The 27,772-nt window shown below is 46.7% G+C and overlaps 2 protein-coding genes across 2 annotated transcripts in view; one reads left to right on the top strand and one right to left on the bottom strand.

The window, feature by feature from the left end:
• Positions 1 to 27: 27 nt before the first annotated feature.
• On the bottom strand, positions 28 to 15,061 carry cep170ab (centrosomal protein 170Ab; the record flags this gene model as incomplete). Its single annotated transcript, XM_079998954.1, has 19 exons — positions 28 to 320; positions 5,725 to 5,961; positions 6,857 to 6,908; positions 7,564 to 7,657; positions 8,035 to 8,123; positions 8,411 to 8,557; positions 8,694 to 8,802; positions 8,971 to 9,217; positions 9,300 to 10,739; positions 10,965 to 11,097; positions 11,289 to 11,420; positions 11,586 to 11,965; positions 12,858 to 13,298; positions 13,430 to 13,549; positions 13,775 to 13,940; positions 14,303 to 14,361; positions 14,539 to 14,617; positions 14,777 to 14,866; positions 14,957 to 15,061. The coding sequence occupies 19 exons, from the start codon at positions 15,059 to 15,061 to the stop codon at positions 28 to 30; spliced, it is 4,413 nt and encodes a 1,470-aa protein (XP_079855080.1).
• Positions 15,062 to 20,408: 5,347 nt separating this feature from the next.
• The window catches only part of LOC307229821 (B-cell lymphoma/leukemia 11A-like), a gene marked incomplete at its 3' end in the record, with an annotated part of 34,131 nt that continues 26,767 nt past the window's right edge, over positions 20,409 to 27,772 (top strand). The window contains 3 exon segments of the mRNA XM_079999909.1: positions 20,409 to 20,586; positions 23,711 to 23,918; positions 23,920 to 24,134. Of these exon segments, the coding sequence (XP_079856035.1) occupies positions 20,532 to 20,586; positions 23,711 to 23,918; positions 23,920 to 24,134 (478 nt within the window). The 5' untranslated portion in view covers positions 20,409 to 20,531.

Here is a 27,772-nt window from a genome sequence, read left to right as displayed (position 1 = left end):
GCCTCGCTCACATGTTGGTAAAATGCCTCAGCAGGCGACGCAGGTGACACCCATTTCAGGTGTTTGCTTCACCTTCACACCCTCAGGTGTACACAGGCGGAGGGCGGGGGGCGGGGGAGCCTGACAGGACACGGTGGGAGATGCGCAGGGACCCGAGCCAACTTGCAGGGGGCGAGGGAACAGCGGATGGGGAGCGGAGCGGGCACAGACAGTGAAAAATGACCCTGCCAGGCTGCCTGGTTCACAGAGCTCCGTCAATGAATCTCCGTGCAGAAGCAGAGGCTGGAGCCGCTGCTCCATAGCCAGAGTCTTTGCCTCGACTGCCAAGAGCAATCGACGAAATGAAGAGTGCACGGCAACAGAAGATTTAATTTCTTTAATCGATCTGAATAACTTATGGCTGGAGTTATTTCTTCTTTTCTTTTTTTAAACTTCGTTTTTTCGTTTTCACAGTTTTAAGATATGTCTTACGACTGTGACGCCGCCGTCTGGTGAACCCAAATCCGGGACACGCGGAGACTCAGGCAGGAAATGCTCAAACAAGGTGTTTTTTACTCAAGAACTTAAAACTTAAAGAAACTAAATACACTGGGGAGACAACTGCAGGATACAAGGTAACACAGGACCCGGGAAAGAGAGAGAGTCAGAGAGAGAGAGAGAGAGACAGAGAGAGAGAGAAACACTGGAATACTACATACACTACTCTGGAGAAAAGGATGACAACAAGGAACAAAATAAATTTATAACAAACACCCGGTAAACTCAACGACAAATACTGGAAAAAAGAGTTTGGGGGTTTTTCTTTTTCAAGGAAACATAAGTACAAATAGAAAAAAAAAAACCTAAACAAGAGACAATGTCCTGAAATCACAGTTTTAAAACAACAATTCATACTGTACATGAACTAAAAAGGTAGAAAAAATAAACAGTAAAACAAATTGAACTCATTGCAGTTTTACAGCTGATCCAGCAGATACGTGATGAAAGGTTGCCATACATTAACAAAATTGTCCTTGGAACCTCGTCGTGCAAATAATAATTTTTTTTCTAAATGGTAAACTCTGATCCAATGTTTAGAAGAAGGCGGGGTCGGGGGCGTCATGTTTCCAATTGAGCAAATTCAATCCTCTGGCTAAAAGAGTTACATTGGCAGGGCAATCTGAAGAGGACTGTCCTCACGTTGTACTGTACACTGAAAATGGCCGCTAAAGCGTTTGGATCTGTTTGCCTTTCAAGAATCTTGGGAGTCAAAGATGAAGGATCAGTAACTAGAGAACTTTGGGGAAAAAGCAGAATGTGTTTCTCGTGTTGCAGTTTACATCTACTTGTATCACAACAACTACAGGTGCACACATCGCCAGAGTCATTTCTTAAGGCGGCACTATGTTACTTTTTTTAACCCTAAGATAACAGCTTCAGAATCATTTTGATGATATACGGAGAATGGCACCTCCTCGTGCTGCTTTAATGGGAAATATTATGTAGAAACCTCTTTGATAATCACTCATACTAATAGGGAGTTATCAAGTTCTACGAGAATATTTCACAGCTATGTTTCCTTTTCTGTAAGCGTTCATTTTGATTCGATTTCCCTCATGTTTTGCTCTATTGTCTGAGTATTTTAACTTAGGTTTTCATACATAAGATACATTTGCTCAAGGAACATAAAAGGCCGCGGCTACTTTTGAAGTGAAATAATTTAACCACTGGTGAATTCATTCACCAGATTCACAGTATATGACAAATAATAAAGCAAAATAACAAACAGAAACAATAAACAGGTGCGACTGAAACAAATGGTTGAAAGTCAGATCAGTGTGGTTTGTCTAGAGTCAGCGTTGGTGTGCAACGTTCCAGGTAAGTACGTTCAACGTCAATGTTCAGATTGTCCGGCTGTTACGTTACGTGTGCATCCCATAAAATAACAATAAGTGCTGTAGCATCAACAGTCAGCATGAATAAGCTCTAATATGCACCGAGGCAAAACATATTTACGCCCAATGGACACAATTACCCCATAATACCTGAGTTATCAGCACACGTAGCAAGGTTCATGTGCATTTAAACCAGTAACTGGTTTAAATGCACATTTATCCAACTTTATTTCAGGACTCTGTGTTATACTCCAGTCTGATTAATAGCCGTGATTAGCAAGCAGTTGTTTTTGAATAACGACGCTGTCTGTTCATAAGGACTGCTGCAGCTTCTTGCTTTCATATCCTCACTTTTGAGAGAGTAGAGCGAGTGCATGGAAAACTTGGGAGAGCCCCCTACTGGATCTTATTATAATAATAATAATAATTATTATTATTAATATTACAGTTAGAGTACTACTACTACTACTATTAATACAGACAATTAATACGAAAATATACTTAATAACACAAAGATTTAGCTTCATAAAAGGGGCAAAGGGGAATGAGTAGGTAATAAAAGTATGGAACTAAACATTAAAACAAAAACAATTGTGTGTGTGTATGTGTGTGTGTGTGCGTGCGTGCGTGCGTGTGTGTGTGTGTGTGTGTGTGTGTGTGAGTGTGGAAATGGCTGCTGGGGGAGCCGATCCTTCTGGAAACACTCTTAAATACAATATTTTTAAAGTGGAGTCCTGAATCTGGGTATGAGAGCACGAGAGTGACCGCTCTGATGAGCCTCTGCTCCTAAATGCCTGAGCTGCTGCTTGAGCGTCCACTCACGCTGCCACAGTGGACGGGTGGGTGGGGTGGGATGGAGGCTATAGGTGGTGGGGTTTGTGAAAGGGGTGGAGGTGCAATAGGAGCTTCTGCGGACTGTAGAATGGATGGAGAGTGATTTGTTATAATCAGATGAGAAAAGTAGGGGAGCAGAAATAGGATGCTTTCTGATATGGTGAAGCGTGCACGCACACACTCACGCACGCACACACACACACACACACACACACACACACACACACACACAGACACACACACACACACACACACACACACATGCATGAATATAAAATGTAATTGTACTGGCTTGCATGAGAGATAACATACTACAGGAAAGACATTAGTGCAGTAGTCCTGTATAATCTTTACTTTAAGGTTGTACGACTGGAGCCCATGGAGTGAGAGGTGACTTTGCCCTGAAACAGATTTTAGTATGTGTTGGAAAAAGAAGCACCTTAAGAGAAATAAAAAAAAAAGAAAATAATAATTTTTAAATTACCAGATTACCAGATTTCCGCTCTATTCTTTACATTATCACAAGCAGCCCTTATACAGTGTGACATCTCTGAATTAGACGATGATTATTGTGAGAAATACTAGGTATATACAATCGAGTGCATAGTTTATGTAAATTTTGTGCAAAATAAGCTTTTGCTGGACTTCTGCTTCTGCTGACAATGCATTTTTCTTCTTCTGTTCTTTCATTCCCTCCCGCCGCCCAGAAATGTGGATGGCCTATCAGCACAGGACAGAAGAGGAAATGCAGGCTGCAGGCTCCTGCACACATACTGTTATTAACCAGTGTATATCATTTTCAATGCGAGGCCAATTAGGTGCTTAATCACCAACGACAGGTTGAATTACACTCAACAGGGCATTGAGTGTGGTGAGAATCTGTATTTAATTTGATTTTAAGCAGGTAACTTAGTAGGAACTTAAGTCAAGTTTTACGCTGAAAACAGGTTGAAAGTCTAAAATATCAAGTTTTAAATTTTTGATTTTCATAATTAAGTGTCCACAGGTTTCCGTGGTGTGACAGAAACCCCGCCCGGGACCGGAACTCAATTCCGAAAGGCCGAGTTTGAAATCCTGACGTGCGGAAACAGAAACAGGTCGTGGCGCAGGGAAACCCTGACGCAGCTTGAAGGATTAGGGAAGTGGAGCAGAATATGGAAAGAGTCGCCATTAGCAGCGGAGTGGCTGTGGCCTCTAAACCCCAACCCGTCCGACGTTTTGACCTCGGCGGCGATTGAAAGAGGCCGGTGTGCGGGTGAGATGGAGGAGGAGGCGAGAGAGAGAGAGAGAGAGAGAGAGAGAGAGCGAGAGCGAGAGAGAGGGGAGGGGTCCGCTGGGATCCAGGGCTGTCAATAGAGGAGCAGGTAGGATCCTAAAAATCATCCTTCAGTGCGGACACACAGTTGACGATCATTCAAACCGATTTCTCTCCCGACGGTTTAGAACCACAGTTGTGAAGTGAATATAACAGACACCCACACGTTCGTTGATGATTATCATGCATTTTATTGGAAAGGAGACAAACAGTACATAGATATTAGCAAAAAAATCAACGTACCGAATTTCATTACAAAGGAAAACCCTCATACAAAACATTCAAATAAAATAAAAACATGTCCAAATGATCACGATTAAAAGACAAATTACACTCGATGCCAAGCACAAAAAAATGCGTTAAGTGATATTTATTAAAGTTTATTTGGCTGAAGTAGTTCCACAATTTTCTGATTAAACGTACATTCATATGTAAACATTGTAATGAGGCGAGGCGCCGGCAGGTTTCCGGCGTCTTCTGGTTTCGAACAAACTCATCGACGGCCGGCAACTTGGTCCGAATCTATGTTTTTTTTTTTGTCTGGGTCGAGGAATTCAACTCGTTGATGGTGAAGTCGCTCAGATCCAGTGATTCAAGGGGGGGGGGGGATCGTATCCCTCTCCCTTGAGAAAATTTGTAATAAAACAATTATTTGTGACCACCCACAGCCTATAAAAGCCTTGCTTCACAAATCCTAAGATGGTTTGGTCCTGGGCACTTGTGACATAAAACACTTGGAACACGGGGGGAGCGACGTCTCAGTCTCACTTCGATTCTTCAGCCGTCGTCGATATAATTCCGACCTCCCACGAAAAAGGCGAGGGGAAGGATCTTTCTATTTAAGTACGATTCACATTTAAATATGCATACCTATCCATTTCAGACATTAATAAAGTATATAGCATTTTCAATGGAAAAATAAAAATATTTAACAAGCTCAGGAAGTGCAATTACCACAGGCCAACGTAATAGTTCCTCTCTTTGACAACGGGTGTGCGGGTAGAGCAGAGAGTAGGGAGACCCAAAAAAACAACAACGACAAAAATCTTCACTGATACTTTCTTTTCTCTGATACCGCAGCACCCTAAATAGTTATACTTTGGGATTCTGCTTCTGGAGGGGTCAGTGAGACGGACGGCAAGCTTACCCGTCTGCTAGAGACTTGCGATAAATAATTAAAAGAATGCTGATTAAATATGAAAGAAAAACAAGGTGATCTCAATAATAAGGACCTGGGATATGATTATCTCTCTTGTAGATATTTCTTAATATTTTTTTAAATGTACAAGAAAACGAATGACGACAATATATATTAAAACACAGAAACACATACAGGTTTACTGTATTATATTGTTGTTGCGGTTTCCGAAGCCGACAAAGCGATTCTCCGTGGTGTGTTGGATGTTACATCCCATCTATACGACGAAGGAAACGGCCGCAAAGGGTTGACCTATTGTTTAGATATATTTGTCTTGAGGTGAGTCTTGTTTTTAGGATGAGGCATAACGCATGCTCTTTCTTGAAGTCTGCGGCGTCTTAGATCGATCGCCTCCTCCAAAGAAAAAATCAAAATCCAGGCATCGCCGGCGATTCCGAAAGCCCAAATTGGCCCCCGCGGACGATCCCGGGGACTGGAGATCCACGACTTCCCCGTCCAGGACTCCTCGCATCAGTTGCGCGGCCCCGCGCGTTGCCCCTCACCGGAGGCCGAGCCGAGGTCGGCGTGGAGCCCGGGGTCTCGCTCCGCCGCCTCCAGAGCGGCGCGCGGTTCCGCAGAGGCTCCGTTGGCGTGGGAGAGACCCGGCGAGGCGCGGAGGAGCCCCGCGGCCCCCTGCAGTGCCCCGGGGCCGACCCCCTGCTCCGACACCAGGGGGCTGGTGAGGCCCAGGTCGGACAGAGCATCCAGGGTACCGTCCGGATCCAGCATGATGTCGATGGCTGTCCAAAGCGGAAAAATAACCAAAAAACCAGTCAGACTATTCTTGTTAAGAAATACAATTTTTGATTTGTGACATTTTATTTATCTTATAGGTAAGACAAACAGACCTGCCAACCTTGGGAAAATATTTTGAGTACCACAATAGTGTAACAGGGAGTCTCCGTGGCGTTTGAGTTTCTGCAGCTTAATTACTCCATTCATATCATGAGGATATAAATGAAATGCATCATCTTGTGAAGTCACCGAACATGTTTGAAACAACACCAAAACAGGAAATATATCTGACACTGATCGGCCCGTCACCGGTCATGGACGATCAAGCTGAAACCCGGCCGGTCGATCGGTGCATCTCATGTTTTACATGTTAATAATATGGTCACATTTTTGTGCTTTTGTGCTGATTATTACTTCTCCACTTCCCATTTTACATCAGAAATGCAGCGTTACGCCTCGGTGGATAATAAAGTACCACTGCGTGTCAATGGATGTAGTTGAAATACCCAATAAATGTACGGTATTTTTTTGTATTCATTGATTGTTTTCCGTTATAAAATTACAATTATATTAGATATATATATACACATTTTTTTTTTTTGTTCGTGCAGTTTCAGCTGGCATTTGGTACCTGCATATTTTAACCAAGAATTGCATGGTTTGTACACAAAATGTTGGCAGGTCTGGTTAAGTTCAGATTTTAGCTTATCCTATTTTGACGTATCTTAACTTATCATATGTTATCTTATCTTGACTTATCTTATTTATCTCACCTTATCGTATCTTAACTTATCTAAACTAAACTTATCATATCTTATCTCAACTTCTATATCTTGTCGTATCTTAACTTAGTTTTTCGGACACTTAAACGGACACGCTTGGGACATATAGATTTCATACCAAGCAGTTGCCGCTCGACCCCTTTCAGGTCATGGAGGATGGTGGACATTTCCTGTTGATATATAGAAAATGAGGATGAGAGCATGAAACACGGATCATTCACTTCATGAAACATTCAATTCACTTCTATTATCCTCCTCTTCTCGCAGGAAAAAAAATGGTTTGGAGCAGATGTGTGTAATCCACGTGGGAATAGTTTACGAGTCCAGACACTATGGGATAAATGGAGACGTCTCTCCTTCCCGGGGGCTTGAGGCCAGACCCCGAGCTAAACGCTAAATTTACGGCCCTGTCCCTGAGTGAAGCAGCGTTTTCCTTTTAACTTCATCTTCGCGCCGGCAGCCGCCCGTAACGTCTTCGGCCTGCGACAAATCAAACGCGCCGGGGCGCTCTCTACGCTCCTGCACGGGAGCCGGCGCGGGCGGGGGTGGGGTGACCCTCCGAGGGTCCACAGCGTCGGGATGTCGGCTCCGGCTTCGATCGGCGCGGTGACTGAGGCTCTGCGCCGCATCTCGCGCTGGAGTCGTGCGTGACGTTCACGCTGTGTTTGTGCCTGAGACGCGGTGTGTGGGCAGAGGCCGCGGGGACGCTAGTTCATGGCCGGGGACCATCCACCTTTCAGACCGGAGGCCGTGGCTTTTCATATGACGTCACGCTGAGAGCATTTCGGTACTTTGGGATGCGTGCCAGGGGTTTGAGGTTCTGACCTTGTTGGAGCTTTTCAGAAGTAAGGAGTCGTGCTCCGCCTGCAGTTTGGTTTCCACCTCGTCCCATCTCCGTTCTTTATCCTTAAAAAGGATCCTGAAGACAAAAAAAAAAAAAATTTAAATAGACTTACAACACCCCCTGGATAGAAGTCTGGAAAGGTGACACACAAAAGCGATCTCATCTTGGAAGCGAGCAGCGGAGAAGAAAGAGGTTTTTTCAGCAACCGTCATCTCCGGGTGAAACTGAAGCGACGCGGCGCATTGTCAGCGCAACTTTTGTGATGTGTCACTCAAACCTGCGCTGAGTTAAGACGAGAAGAGTCCTGACAGACTCGGTGTTCCTGTTCGGAAAAAAAAAACAACCAAGTCTCCCGTCACGGAGGCCTTTTTCCGGAGCGCCGTTTGGAGAGTGCGCCGACACGCCCCACCCCGTCCCGCTGTATCTTCCACGTCTTTCCGTGCAACACTCGCCTGATTTTGTTTGCCGTTTTGTCCACAGACTGGCGTATCCTCGCCGAGAGCTGAGTAACTGAAGCAAAGATTAAACTGTCCAGCACCACCTGAGAGGAGATGCGGAGACACAAACAAAATGCCCGTTACTGGTGAGAAAGGACGAGAAATAACTTGAAATTGACGTGTCAGAGCCCGACTCTCAACCATTTTGTATAAATGATGAATATAATTTATTTTTCATACACGTACACATTTTAAATTTAACTTATTATAAGCACTAACGGAGCGCCCTGTAGTGGGAAAAAAACCCATGAAGTTGTAGAAACCGTAGACTGTGGTCCAAAAAAAGGTACTTTATTGGGTCGACCACAGCCTCAGTGGATCTGTGACTCACATCATCCCTGTTCCAGGTCTGCCTCCGTATGGAGCGGGAGCCCTGTTCGGTGGAGCCGCGGGACCGCAGCTCCACCTGACGGCCGTTGCTTTCCAACGTGCTGCTGTGCTCCATGGAGCGGCTGTCATCTAAGACGTGCTCCTCCAACTGGGACACAAAGAAAACACCACCCGTGTGTACAGTATGGTGAGTCGGTAGATTAAGTCATTCTGTTGCGGTTGCCCTTTTTTATTTGGATGGTTGTATCCTGCGTATTTAATATAACACTGCGTCTTTACAGTACCAGCACTGCAGGGTCGGAAGCTGCAGGGCTGACGGAGTCAATCTCTCCAGCGACATCGTGGATCTCCCTGGCCAACATGGCGAGGTCTTTGGCCAGATCCTGACTAATCCTAATACACAAATAGAGAAAAAAAACATGGCATCACCATTTCTCCATATGTTATTGTTGAAATCGTCCTTCCAAAGTCTCTGACCTGAAAATGTGATAACCCTTGTGATTGGCTGGGAAACAGTCTTTGAATTGACCGCAGCCCTGGGCAGTGGGTTTGTAGACTTACCTCGCTATCTCCTCACTGTGTGCGGTCCAGTCTTTCATGTACTCATCCTGCTCTCTGGAGTTCTGCCGTAGGGACCCCGGGCCGCCTGGACTCGGGGTAACTGGGGCCGACCCTCCCAGCTGGGCCACACGGGTAGATGGGAAAGGCCTTGTGTGGCTTGGGTGTCTGGATGTGTGGCGGTTTGAGCCGTACTCGTCTTCCGATGTGGAGGCGTATTCCACTGGCACACGGCGCCAACGCGTGTTTGCTAGAAAAGAGCGGCAGTTGAAGCTATTAAGCTATCAATGTCACAGAAAATGTTTAGATGTGGGAATAGAGGAAGAACTTACATGCAGGCGTGACTTGCCCATAGGGCGTGGTGCCTTTACTTTTATCCGACAACTTGGAAGCACTGTTGGCCCTGGCTCTAGGTCCAACCCCTGAGGTCACACTGGAACCTCTGAGCCCCTGTCTAACAGCATAGTCCCCTGCCACACTCCGGGCTCCCGCACCTCGACTCCTGGTCACAGCCTCCGAGTCGCTCTGAGCTGAAGGAGAGCCCACTCTTGGTCTCCTGGGCTGTGCCAGGGCTTCTATTCTGGACATCCCCCTTCGAACCATGCCGGTCCTGGACGCAGAGCTAGCAGTGGAGGCCTCAGAGGCAACTGACATGCGGTCAAAATCAGCCGGCTCTGTGTCTGAGGAGTCCCCCATACGGGCACGCCTCAGCAGGGATGCACGAGTGGGCCTGGGCCCACTGGTCCTTGGGACTGCAGTGTTTTTACTCGCAGTGGTGGCAGAGGAAGCAGCAGCCTGGGCTACCTTTGCCCGGCTAGACTTGGTGCTTGCTGCAACTGTTACTGGCTGGGCTCTAGAGCCTTTGGATGCCCTGATGGAAGTGGGTTGGAAGTCAGACAGGAGAGAATTGGAATTCACATCATCATCAGTGAGATCCAGGGATGTCCAGGGCTGGCTAGGCTTCTGAGGAGCAGGTGCCCTGGTTCTGACCCGTTTGTCGTGGGTCTCTCGAGCTGCTGAAGGACCTTTGCCGGATGAACCCGCCGCTGCCCTTTCCTTCTGCTGTGAAACGAAGGTCTGCCGTTTCTGGACAACTTTCCTGCCACCATCCGCCTGGCTCACTGTGCTGGTGGTGTCTACATCTGACTCTGGTGACATGGAGCCTTCTAAGGACTGACTTGGTGGATCTCCTTGGTCTGACACGGTTGTCTCTAGGAAGGCAGCGACAGCCTCAGAGTCTTTCTGCAGAGTGGTGCTGTCCAACGCCTGTATTCTGTATTCTGTGTGTCTGTCAATGCGCGGGATGAGCTCAATGGGCACATTGGAGCTGGGCCTTTCCACCGTAAAACTCTCTTGCCTCAGTAATGGTTTTCCGCTGTTTTCCTTGGCCTTCTCCTCCTCCCGTTTTCTCCTCCGTGCCTCCTCTAGTCTCTTCTCGCTGCTGCTCAGTGGACGAGGTGGGGGTTTAGCCATCACACCCACGTGGCCTCCCTTCCCTCCACCACTGTCCAGTGACTTGGCTGGGGAGCAACGTTTGGGGCTTTCCCCCTGGCTGCCTTGGATGGCTCTACCCTTTCCCCTGGCCTTGTGGTTCTCTTTCTCTTGGAGCTCTGTGTCCTGCTTCTCCCCCATGTCAGTACGCAGTCCTGAGCCCGGAGCCCTCCTCCCCAAGGCAAAGTCGTCACATGGGAGCTGTGGAAGGGTCCTTCTCTTTCGCTCTGTGTAGCCAGAAGAAGCCAGGGAGGCTGAGTGGCTGGACTCGCTGACTTCAGCTGGAGGAAGACAGAGTGTTTATTGGTCAAGTGAATCTCTGTTGCTGTGGAATTTCTATTCTCTATTCATATAGTGTGAATGTAGAAAGGAAAAGTCAAGGAAACAAGGGAGAAAAAACTCTGGTAGAATTTCATCCTTTGAGAAAATATATGTAGTAATCAAAAGTAATGAATCATTATTGTTATTTCTATTGTACTGTATCTAGATTGATTTCACAGAAGTACCCCTGTCTTCCGTGACAAAGGTGTGAGTCTCTCCCCCTGATCCCTCCGGGTCTGTCCTGATGTGGCTGGCAGCTAGTGTCGCCCACTGGGACACCCAGCGTGGACCCCCCACAACCAGCTCCTCGGACAGGACCTGCGTGAGACCGCAAAGGGCATAGAGGGACTTTATACATCACTTGTCATAAGTCACTTGTGAAAGAGACGGCATTGTCAATTTACGTGAAATCTCACTGCCAGAAAAGGGGTCAAGCAAGAGGGTCTGAATCAGTGAGTCTGATTGTGTAGAGAATGTTGAATTAAAACACTTATTATTGTTATTTGCACCTCTGTCTCCATGCGTCCAGGCTTCCCCCTGTCCCCTGGGCCAGACCTCTGATAAGTGAGTCTGTCCCTAGGTAGATCATCTCCACCCAGCCTCGACACAGAGGCGGAGTGCTGCTCTTCCACACCAAACACCTGGTGTACACACACAAACACACACACGCACGCACGCACACACACACAGACACACACACACACACACACACACACACACACACACACACGCACAAGTGCATCCAATGTAAAGAGCAATCACAGGTACACCCACATTGCCCTGAAATGATTAGAACACTTCCCCACCCTGTCAATCATTCTCCGAGCCTCCTCCTCCTCGTGATCTCCGTTCTCTATTTCGATTGTGTAAGTGACCCTGTCGCTGTGATCGTCTCCATGGTGATAACCCTCGTCGCGGGCGGCGTGTTGGTACGGTGCCGAGCTCCGCCGCCGTCCGCCGACTTCGCCCTCGAACGTCGCCACCCGGGAGGCTGGAAACCTCTGGCGGCGGGCGGGGCTGTCCTCCTCTACAAAGAGGCCCTCCGGGACGTTGGCGCGGCCCTCCCTGATCTTCATCCCCGACCCGCCCCACAAGCCCCGTGCCCGCTCCTCGTGCACGGCGGCCCGGCGCTGCTCGCCGAGGGCGTTCTCCGAGTCGCTTTGCGTCCCATCCTCATGTTTACTTCCTGGAGGAGGCAGGGGAAAAGATTCAGAAGGCAGAGACTCTAACTAAAATTGTGAACGCTGATGGATGGCTTCCTTTAAAGCGAGCGTCCAGGTGAAGATCATTCCTCCATATTCCATGTGATGTAAAACCGTTTTGATAAGAGTTCAACCTTTAAATCGTACGTGTTTTATCCACACACCTGGATACATTGTTGTGTAGGCGGCATAACACGCGAAGAAGAAAAGCTGACATCACTTCCGTAAACAAGACGCCGGGGCCTTCCAAAAACTTTGAGGGTGACTATCTCAGAAACACAGTTTGCCGCACCCACGTCATCAACAAGTCATAGCTTTAAAAATATTTGCTTGATTTGCACAAGTGACACCTTGTTTTGAAGCTCTGATTCTCCACTTTCAAATGATGTTTATGAAAATTAAAGGCTACACATTAAATGATGGTTAAATTTAACCACACAAACGTAATTATACAGTATATATTTTATCTTGAAGTTTGAAAAATGGATCTCAATGTTGTGTAAATGTAAATTAGTGGTTATAGAATGTCAGCAATATTGAAAGTAGCATTGATCTGTCGTCTGCGGTCCTACAGTATGGCCCAGGTCATTTGGATCATGGATGGTGTCACTTTGACCAAACAGAACCGAATAGATTGGAGCTGGATTGTATTTGGTGACTACACTACATATGTAGCTTATTTTAGAGCAGTCTGACTAAAATGACATAACTTACTGTTCTTTGAGAAGTGCTTTTCTTTTCAAAAAAGTATTCACAGAATATGTTTAGAGAAATTGAGGGGTACGTTCTCGGCAAATGATTCTAATTGTTTTCCCAAATACAAAATAACCCACACCGTCTTTCTTTTCACCTACGCCACACGACGCAGGCTCTTACCTTTGAGGCTCCTCAGATGGACGGGCACATCGCTCTTGACACTTTCCCCGTCCTCGTCCGCCACGGCCTCTTTCAGAGCCAGCGGCAGCTCGTTCTGGGCCAGCCAGTCGGCCACTTTGACCTCCGCCGCCACCATGGCGGTCTGGAGGGGACTCAGCTCCTCGCCGACGCCCCGCTTTGGTCGCGGCCTTGTCTCGGGCGCCACCTTCACCACGTGATCCTTCACGGTCACTTTGCCCAGCGCCCCGGGATCAAACTCAATGGTGAAGGAGGCGTGGCCGTGGGCAGGCTCAGCGCCGGCGTCAGGTTCTGCGTCTCGGGACGGGCCGTCCCCGGCGGCTTTCGCCTTTTCCCCTTTAGTGGGGATCTCAAAGTAGCTCGGGTCCTGACCCACGGTGCCATGCTTTGGTGCTTCTGCAATCTTTTTGGGTTCTTTGCCATCTGTGCATGTTACAAACAGGAAATGAAGGAGCTCTCGTCAGACAAGCTATGGATGATGATGTCATGTATCAGTGGTCAATTTACAAACAGTTTATAAACACAATTCAGTGCACGGCCTTGAGCTCGGGCACCTATTTCGGCCTTCTCTTGTCTCCTCGCGTCTTGCCTCCCTGGGTGCTGCTGGTCCATCTCTCCGTCTCCCCACCAGGCGGGCTGTCCGTACAGAGGCGTTCCCCTGTGCACCGCGTCCCCTGAAAAAAAATAAAAATAAATCCCACATTGTTTCGCATAAATAACAAGAACAAACAAACAAACCCAAAACCCATATTTGTTTTCATATCGGACAAAAGCCACAGCTTGAAAAAAACAACAACAAAAAAAACTGAATCCTGTTCTGTTAAAAAAAGATCTGGAGCTATTTAAGATCTTTTTGGTTCTACAACCAAAACCTTATGCGCATCGGGTGGCGCCCTCACCTGTCGTCTTGTCCTCTCCCTTGCCGGCCTCGGGGGGTTTGGACGCGTTCGGCACCTCAGATGTCGGTGCCGCTGCCTCCGACTGCCTGACCTCCACTTTCCTGGAGGTTTCCCGTTCTGGAACTTTCTTCTGGCTGAGCTGGAGCTGGCTGCTGAACTTCTCATGCTGACGAGGACGAGAGTAGGGGACGGCGACAAGTTTGTTAAAAGTTGTGGTGCAGGTTGTGCTGCCTGGCTCTGTTTAAGGCTTCAAGGTTGAAATCAGAAAGTAACAGTTAAGAAGTGGAAATGGCCCCAAGCACATAAAGATGCATATTCATGCTATAAAGTGACCATGGCTGTTCAGATATTCACCATATTCACCATAGATATTCATCATTTTTGAAAGCTCATAATTTACCGACCAACCCAACCAAACCCAAACCATCGCAGTGGCTTTCGGCTGCGCCCTACTGGTGCAGGTACGCAGCGTGCTCGGCGCCACGTCCTGACCTTGCTTTTCACCGGATGCTCGATGCGCTGTCTCACCTTCAGAGCCTCCTCGGGAACATGGAGCTCCGCCCGCACCACAGTGAACAGGTTGGTATGTGAGGAAGGTTAAGGTTAAACGTCGGGAAGCTCACACACACACACACACACACATACACACACACACACACACACCGATATATTACGAGACAGGTGACAGGGAGGTTTTGAAGCCTTTTAAAAAACAACATCCAGTAACAGCATTGACAGACATGGACGACAAATCTGAAGGATATCATATCCGAAGCGTAATTTGTCATCAATTTTCAGTGTGACGTACATTTGCTCCTGTATCCTCACGTCGTTGACAAACGTCTGCAAGCATAAGCAGATAAGGATCGCAACAAAAAAATACATATATATAAGCCAAGGTATCGAATCATACATTTGACTTCATAAAGTGCTTTTAGTGAGCGAAAATGCAGAAAGGCATTGTATATGAATTCAGCTTTAATTCAAACGTAGTGCACGCACCCCGTTCAAGCTGCCCAGGTCCTTCACTTTATGTTCGTCCGTGGTCGTCTCATAGTTGATGACGGCGTGCTGTTTGTCCACGCTGCGGGACTGAAACCACACGGAGCCAAATTATCGGCCGCTCCGGGGTGATAACGGTCCTGGCAGGTTACGGATAAGAGGTGGCAAAAGGCACCGTACCTGCAGCATGAGCTCGCAGTCGTCACGTCCGACGAAGATCATCTCCCGGGGGAGGCGATGGCGGGTCCCGCCGCCGCTCACCAGGAACCAGGAAGTCAGACTCATTTTGGCCTCGCGAGCCCGACGCCGGAGCCTCAGCGCGTTCTGCCGAAGACAGCGGTGCACTGGGTCATCTCCTGTCTGTCACTCTGCCTACTGGCGCATACAGTAGACATGCTACATCTTCCACATGCAAGCTTCTCCGGGTATTTTACCGGCTTATAGCGCGCTTGCACACAAACTAAAAATTTTAAATAGATCGATCCCTTCCCACTCAAATTGAATATTGGCTCGCTCACATTATTCCTGGCATTCTGCGATCATTCACAGTGTCTCAGCCGCGTCGCCGGGTCACCGCATCCAGCGGCATGACACTGAGAAGAGAGACAGAACCAGAACACGGGGGAAGATGGAGGGAAGGGAGGGAGAAAGGAAGGAAGGAAGGATGGAAGGAAGGAAGGAAGGAAATTGGGGTAAACAATGAGATGGACATCTGGAAAGCCGGAGATGGCCAGACATGTTCATCATTAGGTCCGGAAATGTAATTGGATTCGGTGCACAAAGCCACGCACTGGACAAGGGAAGAGCAGACCCCATATAAACACACACAAAGCCTGGAGAAGGAGAGAGGTAGAGCATGTGATACTGGAGAGAGAGAGAGAGAGAGAGGGAGAGGGGGAGAGAGATATGGAGGGGGGTGATAACCACAGGTTTTTCCGGATGAAAAGCCACATCCATCTGCTCCTTATGACGCTCTCATGATTTTCTCTCACTTTTCTAAATTCATATGATGATGGGGCATAAATAACCGGCACAACAGCTCTTTTGTTCGAAACAGCCGTTCCTATTTTCTGCGAGGGCATCAGCCAGTGAGCATTGTTGCTGACTCACTCTGCAAAAGGGAGCTTTTGGTGAATACATGCTATTAAATGAGGCCCGTTGCTGTCATGTCTGTGACTCTTGGAGAGGTGCATAGACGCACCCCAACCCGAACAGGGCTGCACGGCCAGGTTGATGGACCTCCTGGCTGCCCTCGCTCTTGACTGGCCTTGCTTTGGATTTCGGCACTGAGACCCCACGGTTCCTCTCCTCTCACAGATTCTCATCTAAACCACAGGGCCCCATTTCTCCCTGCAGTCAGGACAGGGAGTGACACCACAGCGTGCCTTTAGCCCATGGCTCAAAGAAAACGCACACCACCTTGTCCTCAAAATATCTTCATTAAGTTTTTCAAAATGCTAAAAATAAGAACACATCGACAATACATTTTTTTTTTAAATCGTTCTCTCATATTTTAAATTCTTGTGTACATGCCGCTTCTGTGTAGTAAGAGCATTGCGCATTTGATAACATTAACACGATCTCTAATCGCGTGTATTCAGCGGGCCAGTCCAGAGTCATTCGAGGGCCACATTTGGCCCGCGGGCCTTCGTTTGAGTGGACTGCCTAGCTCGCCTGTGAGACAATTGGCCCATTTAGGCCATTTTAAAGCCTGGTATTGAGGAGCATCGCATTCTTCCAAAAAATCTGACCACCCGGAGGATCTGCCTGTTTGATATAAATATGAGATTATAAATGGGATATAATGGACACATCCATATAATAAGCCGTGCAGTCTGGTTCATACATGCAGGCTGTGGGATGGGAATGGAAGCATTTGAGATATCACCGGGCACCCAAGCCCGTCGCCGTTTAAAAAAAAATCCGTCTTAATTCAGCAATAATCGCCATAATAAGCATCTGGTCCTTATTCTGGCTCCTCCATCCTCCCCGGTGGTGCAGCCGAGCCTCTACCGTCATGGACGACGTCCGGGACGGATCCAAAAAAAACCCAGCGGCGCTCGTTTCTCCGTCGATGCGTCCGAGGCCGAGGACCTGACCCCGCGCCGCGCGGGGACAGGTGTTGCGGGCAGTTCCGCGGATTAAGACAAACATGCGTTCCGCTCACCGGTGTTTATTCGTGGAAGATCGGCCTCCGGTTGTCTTTATGTGTAGCCCCGGCGCTGCCAGCGTCCCTCCCTGGTGCAGTACCGGTCGCGGCCTCGGGGTGACGCTACGCGACCACCTAACGCTGTCTGGGTTATTTATTTATTTTAGATATTTTACACGCGCACGTTCTATGGGTTTATTTTTTATTTTTTTTTACACACACACACACACACACACACACACACACACGCTTTGTTTATTTATTCGTTTTTTGTTTTTTTACATGCACAACCAGAAAACCAGGCCTATACCTAATGTAATGATTGTGTTTAAAGTTTCATGTGCAAATTGATAGTTAACTATGTCGATATTTACATAATATACACACAAAAATTCTAGAATAAAACCGTCAGAAAACAATGATATGTCATATATATATATGTCATACTGTAAATGACCTTTATACATCATATTTAGTTGAGCTGTTTTCCTTTCCGTCTTCTTATTGGTTGACTAGATCACATGGCACATGGAAATAGTTGGTTCAACAAGCTCTGACACGACAAATGTCTTCTAATCATGTATTTTGCAGCATCGCCGTTAATATGTTGGTCTGCTTTGGTTTTGTTTGAAGATAAATTGACACTGGATCATGCACATAGAGGGAACAGACTTTTTCCTGTCATCGCTCCATCATTTCAGAGGCACTTGCCAAAAAACCTGTTCTCTCTATCTGCATGGCCGAGTGTCAATAGACACTTCTAGGTTATTATCCACACCTTTCTGTCTGTCCGTTGTTTATCATTATTTGTATTGAATAGGAGTGAGTGCATCATACATTTCATTACATGATATAGACCAGACCACATGTCCAACTTAATTTCTACATCCTACCGCCTTAACTCTCAGCTATGACCCATAGTTGATACCAACTCATTACACAAAATTGTTTCAGGCTTCAGGCTTGAATTCATACTTTTTGTTTTTGTCTAGTTGGCAGACAAAGATGACTAATGAAATGGCAGACTTACTGTTTATGTATTTTGTACAGTAGACATAATACACTTATTTACACAAGTAGGCCTAATTTGTAAGACTGCATTTATGTGTACTTATGTTCCAGATTGAAAAATAGCATCCATTTGATTAGGCGGCTGCACGGGTAAATCCTGTGCAATTGTTGCCCAAATAAAAATGTATGTACGTACTTTATTTTTTCACCAGATTTTCTTATGTATAGCCTACATATTCCTCAAATTCAATCTGATGTAACATCTTTACTACGTATCATCTTCATCATTTTTTTCTATGTCGTGTATCTTTATCTATTTTTTTTAATGTATAAATAAGGGAGCAATAGGTCACATTTAATTATTTTTATGTGAAACATGCTTCACGATTAAACTGATACGGATATCACTTGCGTGCAATACCTTGTCATCATGGAACTTACCTGAACAAGGAAATTGCACACGCACACGCATATACCCGTGGTATTCTAACAATTAACCACTAGATGGCGCGAATGCACTGACCTGTGTGAGAGGCTGCGAATGGACTGTCGATACATGGCTTGTAATGTATGAACAGCGTCACTCTTACACAAAAAAAAACCGTGGTTATATTTTAAACACACATAGAACAAATCCCAGCAACAATAATACAACGAATACAAAAGAGTTTTCTTGTTTTCTTTCGAGTCTTAGTCTTTTAAAAAGTGAAATATTAAGGTGATTCAAATATAGGCCAAAAAATAAACATAGAGCCATTTATGAAGTTGCAGGTGATGTCGATTATTACATCTTTATTGCTTGATCTACCTTGTTAAGATAAAACTTTGTTTGAAGAAGTTGATATGCATTAGAAATGTGCTTCATGTTTTATTGTCCCTTTCCAAGACAGATAGACAGATTGGATATACTCTATTAATTGTTAATGACATAATCCATAAATGTCTCTCCCAATTGGATAGATAGTCCGATATAAATTGTGCTTATCTGCTCTGTCCGACTTGATTAGCAACTGGTTATGATACCAATCAATACTCTGTTATGGTTTTGTTCAGGTTGTTTCCAAAAGTTGTTTCCGTTGTTGGCCACATCAGAACTGTTGGTTCCTCAATTTATTCAGATGTTTATGAATCGTTACCATTCCAACAATGCAGATGGACATTTTGAATGGATTTTGTCTGTGTGTTTGTTTTAGTTTAGTGTAATCAAATGGTCACAGTCGATTGCAAGTAGATTATCACTAATTGTTTATATATACTTATATATTTGAGTGCGATATGATGGATTTAATCATAATTTAGGCGCGTTTGCTCAAAGAAGCCGGAAACAAATACAGAGAGTAATAACTACTACTACTCGTAGGAGTTATACTACTACTACTAGTTATACTACTACTGGTAATACGATTACTATTAATACTAATACTACTACTACTACTACTACTAGTACTACCAATACTACTAGTAGTACTACTGCTGGTAATACTACTATTATTACTACTAGTAGAAATACTACTACTACTACTACTTCTATACAATAAATACTAATACTACTACTAGTAATTCTACTACTATTAGTTATAATACCACTACTGGTAATACTAGTACTACTAGTAATACTACTACTACTAGAAATACTACTACTACAATTAAGACTAACAATATTAGTAACACTACTACTAGTGGAAATATTACTACTTCTAGTAATACAAACACTACTAGTAATACAACTACTACTACAAATACTAGCAATACTACTACCAGTAGAAATATTACTACTACTACTACTTATACTAATACTAGTAATACGTCTACTACTAGAAATACTACTACTCTCTGGATATGGATGAAAAAACTGATATATATATTTTAAAATAATCTTGTCTGTCCGTCGCTCTCTCCGCCTCTCTCGGCCCAGCCTCCCTCTGATCCCCTCTGTCCACCGCTGTCTTCGGGGTCTCTCTCTCCCTCCCTCCCCCCCCCCCCCCCATAATGACCGTCTATTTCTTTTATGACGGCCCACCTCCCCACCCACACCACACCACCCCCCCCCCCCCCTCCCCTCCCCCTGCCCACGCTCCGTCTCCCCGTGTGCGTCCGTCTCCTGACGTTCAAGTTCGCAGGAACGCGTCACGTCCGCACTTGAACTTGCAGCTCCGGGTCCGGAGGGGGTGGGGGTGAGGGTGGGGGTGGGGGGGGGGGCTCCGCCGTGGCCCCGTCCCTCTCTCTCTCTCTCTCTCTCTCTCTCCCTCTCTCCCTCTCTCATTCTCTCTCTCTCTCTTCCAGAGAAAGTCATGAAGAGCTGCTCCGCACAGCACCGACCCTCCGCTGCATGAGCGCTCCTTCACTTTTTTCTTTTCTTTTTCTTTTTTTTCCCCCCTCCTCCTCCTCCTCCTCCTCCTCTTCTCCTTCTTCTTCTTTTTCTTCTTCTCCTTCTCCTCCTCCTCCTCCTCCTCCTCCTTCTTATTTTCTCCTTCCCCTTCTCCTTTCTCGGATGTCCAGCGGCATCAATGAAGACGTTTCCTCCGGAGTCTTACCTCGCAGGGACGGATTTCCCAATGTGAACCCCGCCGAGCCCGAGAGCCGCCGCTGACCGACATGTCTCGCCGCAAGCAAGGCAAACCCCAGCACTTGAGCAAACGGGACTTTTCGCGTAAGTGTCCGTGGGCGCTGGGCGGGGGGGGGGGGGGGGGGGGGGAGGGGAGCCGGAGGGCACCGCGTTCCGTTTTGTTCACCTTTGAATCGAGCCCAACTTCTGCGGCGGAGCGCGGCTGCCGATCCAGAGTTTAAAAACGCCGTCTCCCCGGTGAGCGCTCGGCGGCGGTCGCGGGCGGCGAGTCGACCCGCTTCCGCGCGGCGTCGTTAGACCGCACTTGCCCGCGACCGCCCGAGGCTCCCCTCTCGCCGTTAAAGGGCACACGCGGGGCGGTGGGGTGGGGGCGAGGGGACCGTCGCCCGGGCGCCGCACCGTGGCGCCCGGGCGCGTGTGCCCCCGTGGAAGTTCCCTCCGCGCCGGGGCGAGATCGCTGCGTCGCGGACGGACCCGTTTGACCGAACGCAAAACGGGGCTTTTTTGTTGTTGTTGTTGTTGTTGTTGTTGTTGTTGTTTTTTTTTTTTTTCCAATCCAATCCGGTGATCCCTCCGGAGGCTCGGGAGGTGTTTGTACACACAGCACACACACCTCGTGCGCGGAGCCCACAGGGAACAGCCCCCCACGGACAAACACGTCAATGTTAAAAACACAAAAACGTGCCGACAGCGTTTATACAGTTATGTCTGTAAACAACGTGGTGGGGTTTGTTTGTTTGTTTTTATTTATATTTTCATTCACGTCAATTCGGATGAATTCTCTTATTATTTATCCCGCGTCGACGCTTCTCCGCGTGTCGCGCTGGGGTTTTTTTTTTTAATCAAAACTCTTTTATATTGGCGACGCGGCGCGCGCGCGCTGCGGAATTAAAACGCGGAAGTGACCTGACCCCCGGAGCGAGGGACTTTTCCGTTAAATTGACGTTCACGTTCACAAGGTAATGGCCGTTTTACACCCCCCCCCCCCCCCCCCCCCCCGCGACAACCAACAGACGCAAATAACATCGATCGCCGCAAATGTCTTTGCGCTTTCCGAAAGGGAACGCGAAAGACAAGACGTCCTCGGACGCGTGGGTCCTCACGGCGGACGCGTGGTCGCCTCAAAAAAAAAAAAAGAAAGGAAATAGAAAAAGAAAACGAAAAAGAAAAAGAAAAAGAAAAGCGTCGTTTTCTTATTTGCGGAACGTTCTGTCGGTCGGTCTTGGCCGCGGAGCAGCGACGCTCTCCGAACGGAGGCGTCCGTTCGGCGGGGAGTCGTTCCCAGGTCGGCCGGTAGGGGGCGCACTATGATTGTCGCTCCCTCGCGTCTGAACTTGAACTTGGTTCTACTTTGGCGGCGCGTTGGGCTGCCGGCGAGTGTTTGGGGGGTTTTTTGTTTCGTTTTTTTTTTTTTTTTTAAAACATTATTATTATTAGGAATACGCGATGGCTTTACTTGATCTTATCCGTGAATATGTTTTTCATTAATTCTAAGTTTTTTTTCCTGAAAAAAAAAAAAAAATAGATCGACATGATAAATAGATGAGATGTTCTGAACCCCCCTCTCCCCGTAGATCTAGATATAATAAACATAATTAAGAGAGCTGCCTTTCATTAAGAGAGGCTGATGGAGTGTAAACATAGTTTCTTGAATTAAAAAAAAAAAGTGTATTTTAATCTTGTTTTTTTTTTTCAGGCACTGCCTCGGCTTATTTGCGTTGTAAAATAAATTATACTTGTTTGCGAAACAATGCCATTCATATACAAACATAAAGGAAAGGGCGGACAAATGAAGATTTCATACCTGTATTGATGTCTGACAAAGATTCATATTAGAGTCATTTTAGAAAACAGCAGTTGGGCAGTAACACATTGGTAGGACACAGAAAGTAAGGACCAAGCCATCCATTCATAACATATGAACTTGAAAATAAAACAAAAATCAGTTTAAAAAGAGTCAAATATCAATTTTAGATAATATGAGGCTTAATAACAAGGGAGAATCATTATTGATCCACAACATGAGGAAATTGTGAGAGTGATAACAGATCAGTCACACAAATAATTCCCCTGTTTATTATCCCACAGTCTCCTACTACGCTGAATCTGACCAACCAATTCTTTACAGCAAAGAAGAAATATATATATATATATATATATATATATATATATATATATATATATATATATATATATTCATCCACTTCCCACCGAACTGCATCAATATAACTTGGTTGTGGGAGAGGGAAAAAAAAAAAAGATCCTCATGTAGCCTCGTCTCACACCGCTCACAAGCCTGGCCAGATAAGCCCCGGCAGTGTAGGAGAGAATTCCCACGTCGGTAATGCATTTGAACAGGTAGCAGGGCTATCTCCCGTGGTCCCTCTCTGCCTCCTTCCCTTGTATGACCCGACACGGAATTAAAGGTGGAATCGGCAGCGGGAATTCATCACATCTTATCTCAACATGCAGTCGGGGTGCTGGATGTCGTTTACCGTGTCCAGATTACTTCTTTTAAATGCTTTTCTCCCTGGTACATCAGGGACCTACTCCACATTCGCCCCTCAATGTCTAACCTCGGTTCACGAGATCCCAGCACTTTTAACGAAATGGGGTCCAATCATCTTGAACTCAAATTAGAATCTATTTTTTGATTCTCGGAGGTGTTAGGTTCATTAAAAAGCGAGATTGGCAGCACAATAAAGAGGGTCATGCAACTTAATCGTTCAGCTCCCTGCAAGCTGAACGGTGTCACTATCGAAACAGCATTCCCCTTTCTTTCTTTCTTTCTTTCTTTCTTTCTTTCTTTCTTTCTTTCTTTCTTTCTTTCTTTCTTTCTCTCCATTCAAACAACGTAAAGAATAACAAAAATATTAACCAAAATTGGTCGAGCTGGAACTTTATTCATGAGAACTCAAAATAGAAGGCACTTCACCATGTGTATATCTACTGTGTATATATACTGTGTGCCTATATACATATAGTGTGTGTGTGTGTGTGTATGTATGTGTGGCTTCTCTTACCCTCCGCCCCTCGCGCCCATAAACCATATCTAATCATTAACATGCATTCTACAATTCTATAGTTCCCCCTCCAATAAAACCGAGAATTTTTACGACATTGAAAATGGCGTCGTACTGTATGATTACTGTATGTGAAATGGCCTCGCTGAAATCTCATATCTTCCCCCCGTTCTCACCCCGTGCAGCCGAGCCGGTGTCAGGCGTTTTACCGGAAGACGCCTCTCAGGACTCCCCCAGGCTGGGAGTGTGCCAGGGCGAGCCCCTGAAAGGGGACCAGGACCTGCTGACCTGCGGCCAGTGCCACTCCCGCTTCCCCCTGGCCGACATCCTGCTGTTCATCGAGCACAAGCGGAGGCAGTGCCACGGCAGCCTCTGTGGGGACAAGCCGCTCGACCGCCCCCCCCCCCTCCCCCCTCGCCCCCCCGCTCTCCACCTCGTCCCCGCCCACGCGGACCCAGCCTCAGCATCAGCATCAGCATCAGCATCAGCACTCGCACCCGCGGCGGGTGTGCCACCCCGTGGAAGTGGCCGTTCAGGTGTCGCCGCACGACGAGGATTGTTTATCCGCTCCCACACACGGAATAATCCCCAAGCAGGAAAATATATCAGGTAAACACACTGGGAGCACGAAATGGCCCCCACGCACCATAAGCAGGCGAGCGGCCACAGCGAAAGGGGCAGCGAAGTTCCTCTTTCCTCATGTATTTTCTCCAAGTCGATATGACCCCGACCTGCGTGGAGGTTTTCTCTTGCGAAATCGATTGGTGTTCTGTCGTGCAAAAAAAACCCCAATAACGTTAGCCCCCTTACGCCAAAAAAAAAAAAAACGGTGACCATGAAGACCGAACATGAACATTTGGAGTCGTAGGGAGAACGAGACAAAGGAGGCTAGAAAACAGAAAGGTGGGGGAAAAAAAGGAAAAAAAAAAAGCAGTGGATTTGGTTCATTGCTGCATGGCAGATGTGTGCAGATCCTCTGGCTTCCACGCGCTCTCTCATGTGGTGGTGACAGCTGTGTCTCTCTCCCTCCGCGGCGTTTCACACTACCAGACCCCGCTCGAATACACGCCGACCGGGGCTTTTCCTTTGACGCTTAAACTTAAAAGGAGATATGGAGGAATGTAATTACGCCCGACTGTCGAGGAAGAAGCGTTTATTTGAGGAACCCCACGGCCACTAATTGTCAGTGTTTTTCGTGATTTGCTTAATTAAGGACTTCAGGTGGTTTGTCGGCCGGGCGGTTTATTGGTTGTCCACCGTGGCCAAATGAGACTGTAGTGGAAACATACTTGCTGTGCAAACAAGCATGTGCCTGCTGTGATTGGGGCCACAGAGTTTCCTTCATGTCACCTATTCAAAAGCTGATGTGGTTGTAGCTGTGTCCGCTTAGATACAGCTACTTTATTTTAAATAGAGGGAAGCGTTGCTTAATATTTTGGACTATTTTTGTAGCTTTGCAGGCTCGTGTTTCGAATGGCTACTGTATCTGGGTTTTCCGAGGAGGAAACCCGCTGCTCTGAGTGCTCATTAGTATGCAGTTTGTTAAACACCCTGTTTGTGAATGTAAAGCTGCGCGCTTGCACATGCACACACACACACGCGGACTCGCGAACACATGCCCTCATACACACACACACAAACACACCCACACACACAGACCCACACACGTGCACACACACACACACACAGACACACACACACACGCACACACAGACACACACACACAATCACACACAGACACATACGCACGCACGCATGCACCGACACACACACACACACGCACACACACACACACAGACAAACACATTTGACATGCCTCTTGGCCGTGTCAGCTGTTCGACCATGCTTCTCTTTGCTCATTGAGATCATTATGCAGTACAGTTCACATGATATCATATGGTCACTAGCGTTGTGCAGAAAACTTTATTTTAATGGCCCTGGACACGTCAGAATCAGCAACTTTGCATAGAATCTCATTGTAAATAATGACATGGGTGCCTCTTTGTGACTGTTTTATAACAGACGTGTACACCGCGCTTACAAGGTCCAGCTTATTTAGGTGTACTGTTCTTCACTTCATGCTCCATGTTTTGCATGAGATAAAAAATATACATATTGCCAATGTCTGTTACGAAGGTTAAAAAAATTGAAAGAATAAAGGAGGAGACCCAGGTAGAGACAAATTGACTGAAACAGCGTGAAAATGAAGACAGCCCACCATGCCCCTCCCCACCAGCCCAGCCCTCTGTGAACTAGATTGATGGATCCGGACTGGCAGTGCCAGTGTGCCACCCCATGCCCCATATGCTGGCTGCCATGTTCCCTCACCCTGCGCAGTGAAGCCGACACTAAGGCAGGGCATCCCCCCACCAGCCCCTCCACTGATTCTCAGCCTAATGTTCTAATCCCTTAAATTTAAATATAATCCCATCTCAACTCCCTTAAATATTGATACCTGTCTCTGTAGCCCACAAACCTATTTGTGTGGGTAACCTTTGTTAATGGAAATGCAGAAGGAGCCATTTCCAGCACGTAAATTTTTCCCGGACACCTCGGACACGGAGTCCTGTGCTGAAACGTCCCGAGCCGGGTCTGGCGCTGTCTCTGGGTCTGGTCTCAAGGACAGCTGAGGCTGTCTGGGGGTTTTCAGGGGTGCAGCTGGGGCCGGGGCAAGAGCCGTGGGCCGTTAGAGGAGGACAGAGCAGCCTGCGTGCCATCATTTGCATGATAAACAATTTAAGATATGCACAGAGACACCATCGCTTGTCTCCAGATTATGGATGGCCTAGAAACACAACAGATGATGATTTCTCACACAAACTGCATGTCTGGACTGTAGTCTGAGGCTGCATGGCTTGCACCGTATCTATTAACTACGACAAAGACGTACTCATGTCATTTAAATAGTTTTCATGGTTGTTATATCGCGGGACATTATTACATAAACTACGCATGATTACTTGGGGAGCTGAATGCTGCGCTTACATTGAGTAAACGCGGTTTTCATGTTTCATTATTCAGTATGAATAACCGCCTATTTTTAAAACAACCAATTATTTTACCTTCAATTATTTTCCTTTTGGATAGATCTCACGTTTGGACTAATACATGCTCATATAGTTCTTGGATCGATTATTTTTTTTGTCCCACCTCTGCGTGTTCCGCACGGCGGCTAGTGTGGGCATGTGTGTTAATGAGGCCATTGTAGCCGTTTAAATCGAGCATGGTATCACACGCCGGCTCCTTCCAGGGCTCCACCTCCGTTGTAGCCAGCCCTGCAAATCAATAGTGAGTTAATTATGGCGGCCAGCCTCCCCCATTTTCTCCTCGATGAGGAGAGAAAACACATTCTAACAACAGAGCCTTATTCTCGCTAACACCTAGAGAGAGACGGGCAGTTCCCTGTGTTTTCCTGCAGCAGCTTGCCCGCTTGTCTCTGTCTGTCGTGGAGACAAAGGTATTTAGCAGGCGCTATGTTGGCACTGTGCCACCTTTCTCCAAACCACCGGTCCCCCTCCTCACACACACGCACACACACACACACACACACACACTACACACACACTCACACACACACTCACACACACACACAGTGTCTGTCATGTAGAACTTGAATGGTAGGCAGTGGGGATGAGCTAGTATGTGTGACATGGTGGAGGATAAATGATTGCTTGGTATTGATGTCTGTTTCTCCAGGTTTTGTGTGTGAATGGGTGTGTGTGTCTGTATGTGTGTGAGTGTGTTGGGGGGGCGGGGGGCGTGGTTGTGTCTGCGTTGCTAAGTTCAAGGATGTATAATCTCTGTTGTGATGGTGATCACTTAAATGGACACTGAACACATGCAGGGGTGTGCCATTGTAATTATTGGATGCCGGCTTATTATTTTAGAAATGGGTGCCCCGTTGTTTTGCACCCCAATCCCGTACAGCAGCCAGAGCCGGAGCTCTGATAAAGTCCTATTTCTGGCTGTGGCTTCCACCAGGCTGTAATGAGGGAGAACAGAAATAGTTTAAGGTATGAATTTTTCATAGAAAAGATTTTTGTATTCCAAAGCAGAGCTCGAAACATCCACAAACAGCAGCTTAAACCTTTGTAGTTGACACTTTGACTGAATTCAACTTATGGAATGTAATGGATGTTTACACATCTCTTGTACCTGGAGTGTAAGCAGTGGTGAATAAATGTGTGTGTGTGTGTGTGTGTGTGTGTGTGTGTGTGTGTGTGGGTGTGGGTGTGTGGGTATGCGTG

Source organism: Zeus faber (assembly GCF_960531495.2).
Source record: "Zeus faber genome assembly, chromosome: 4".
Classification (NCBI taxonomy): Eukaryota; Metazoa; Chordata; class Actinopteri; order Zeiformes; family Zeidae; genus Zeus; species Zeus faber.
This window is presented reverse-complemented; position numbering and strand designations above follow the sequence as displayed.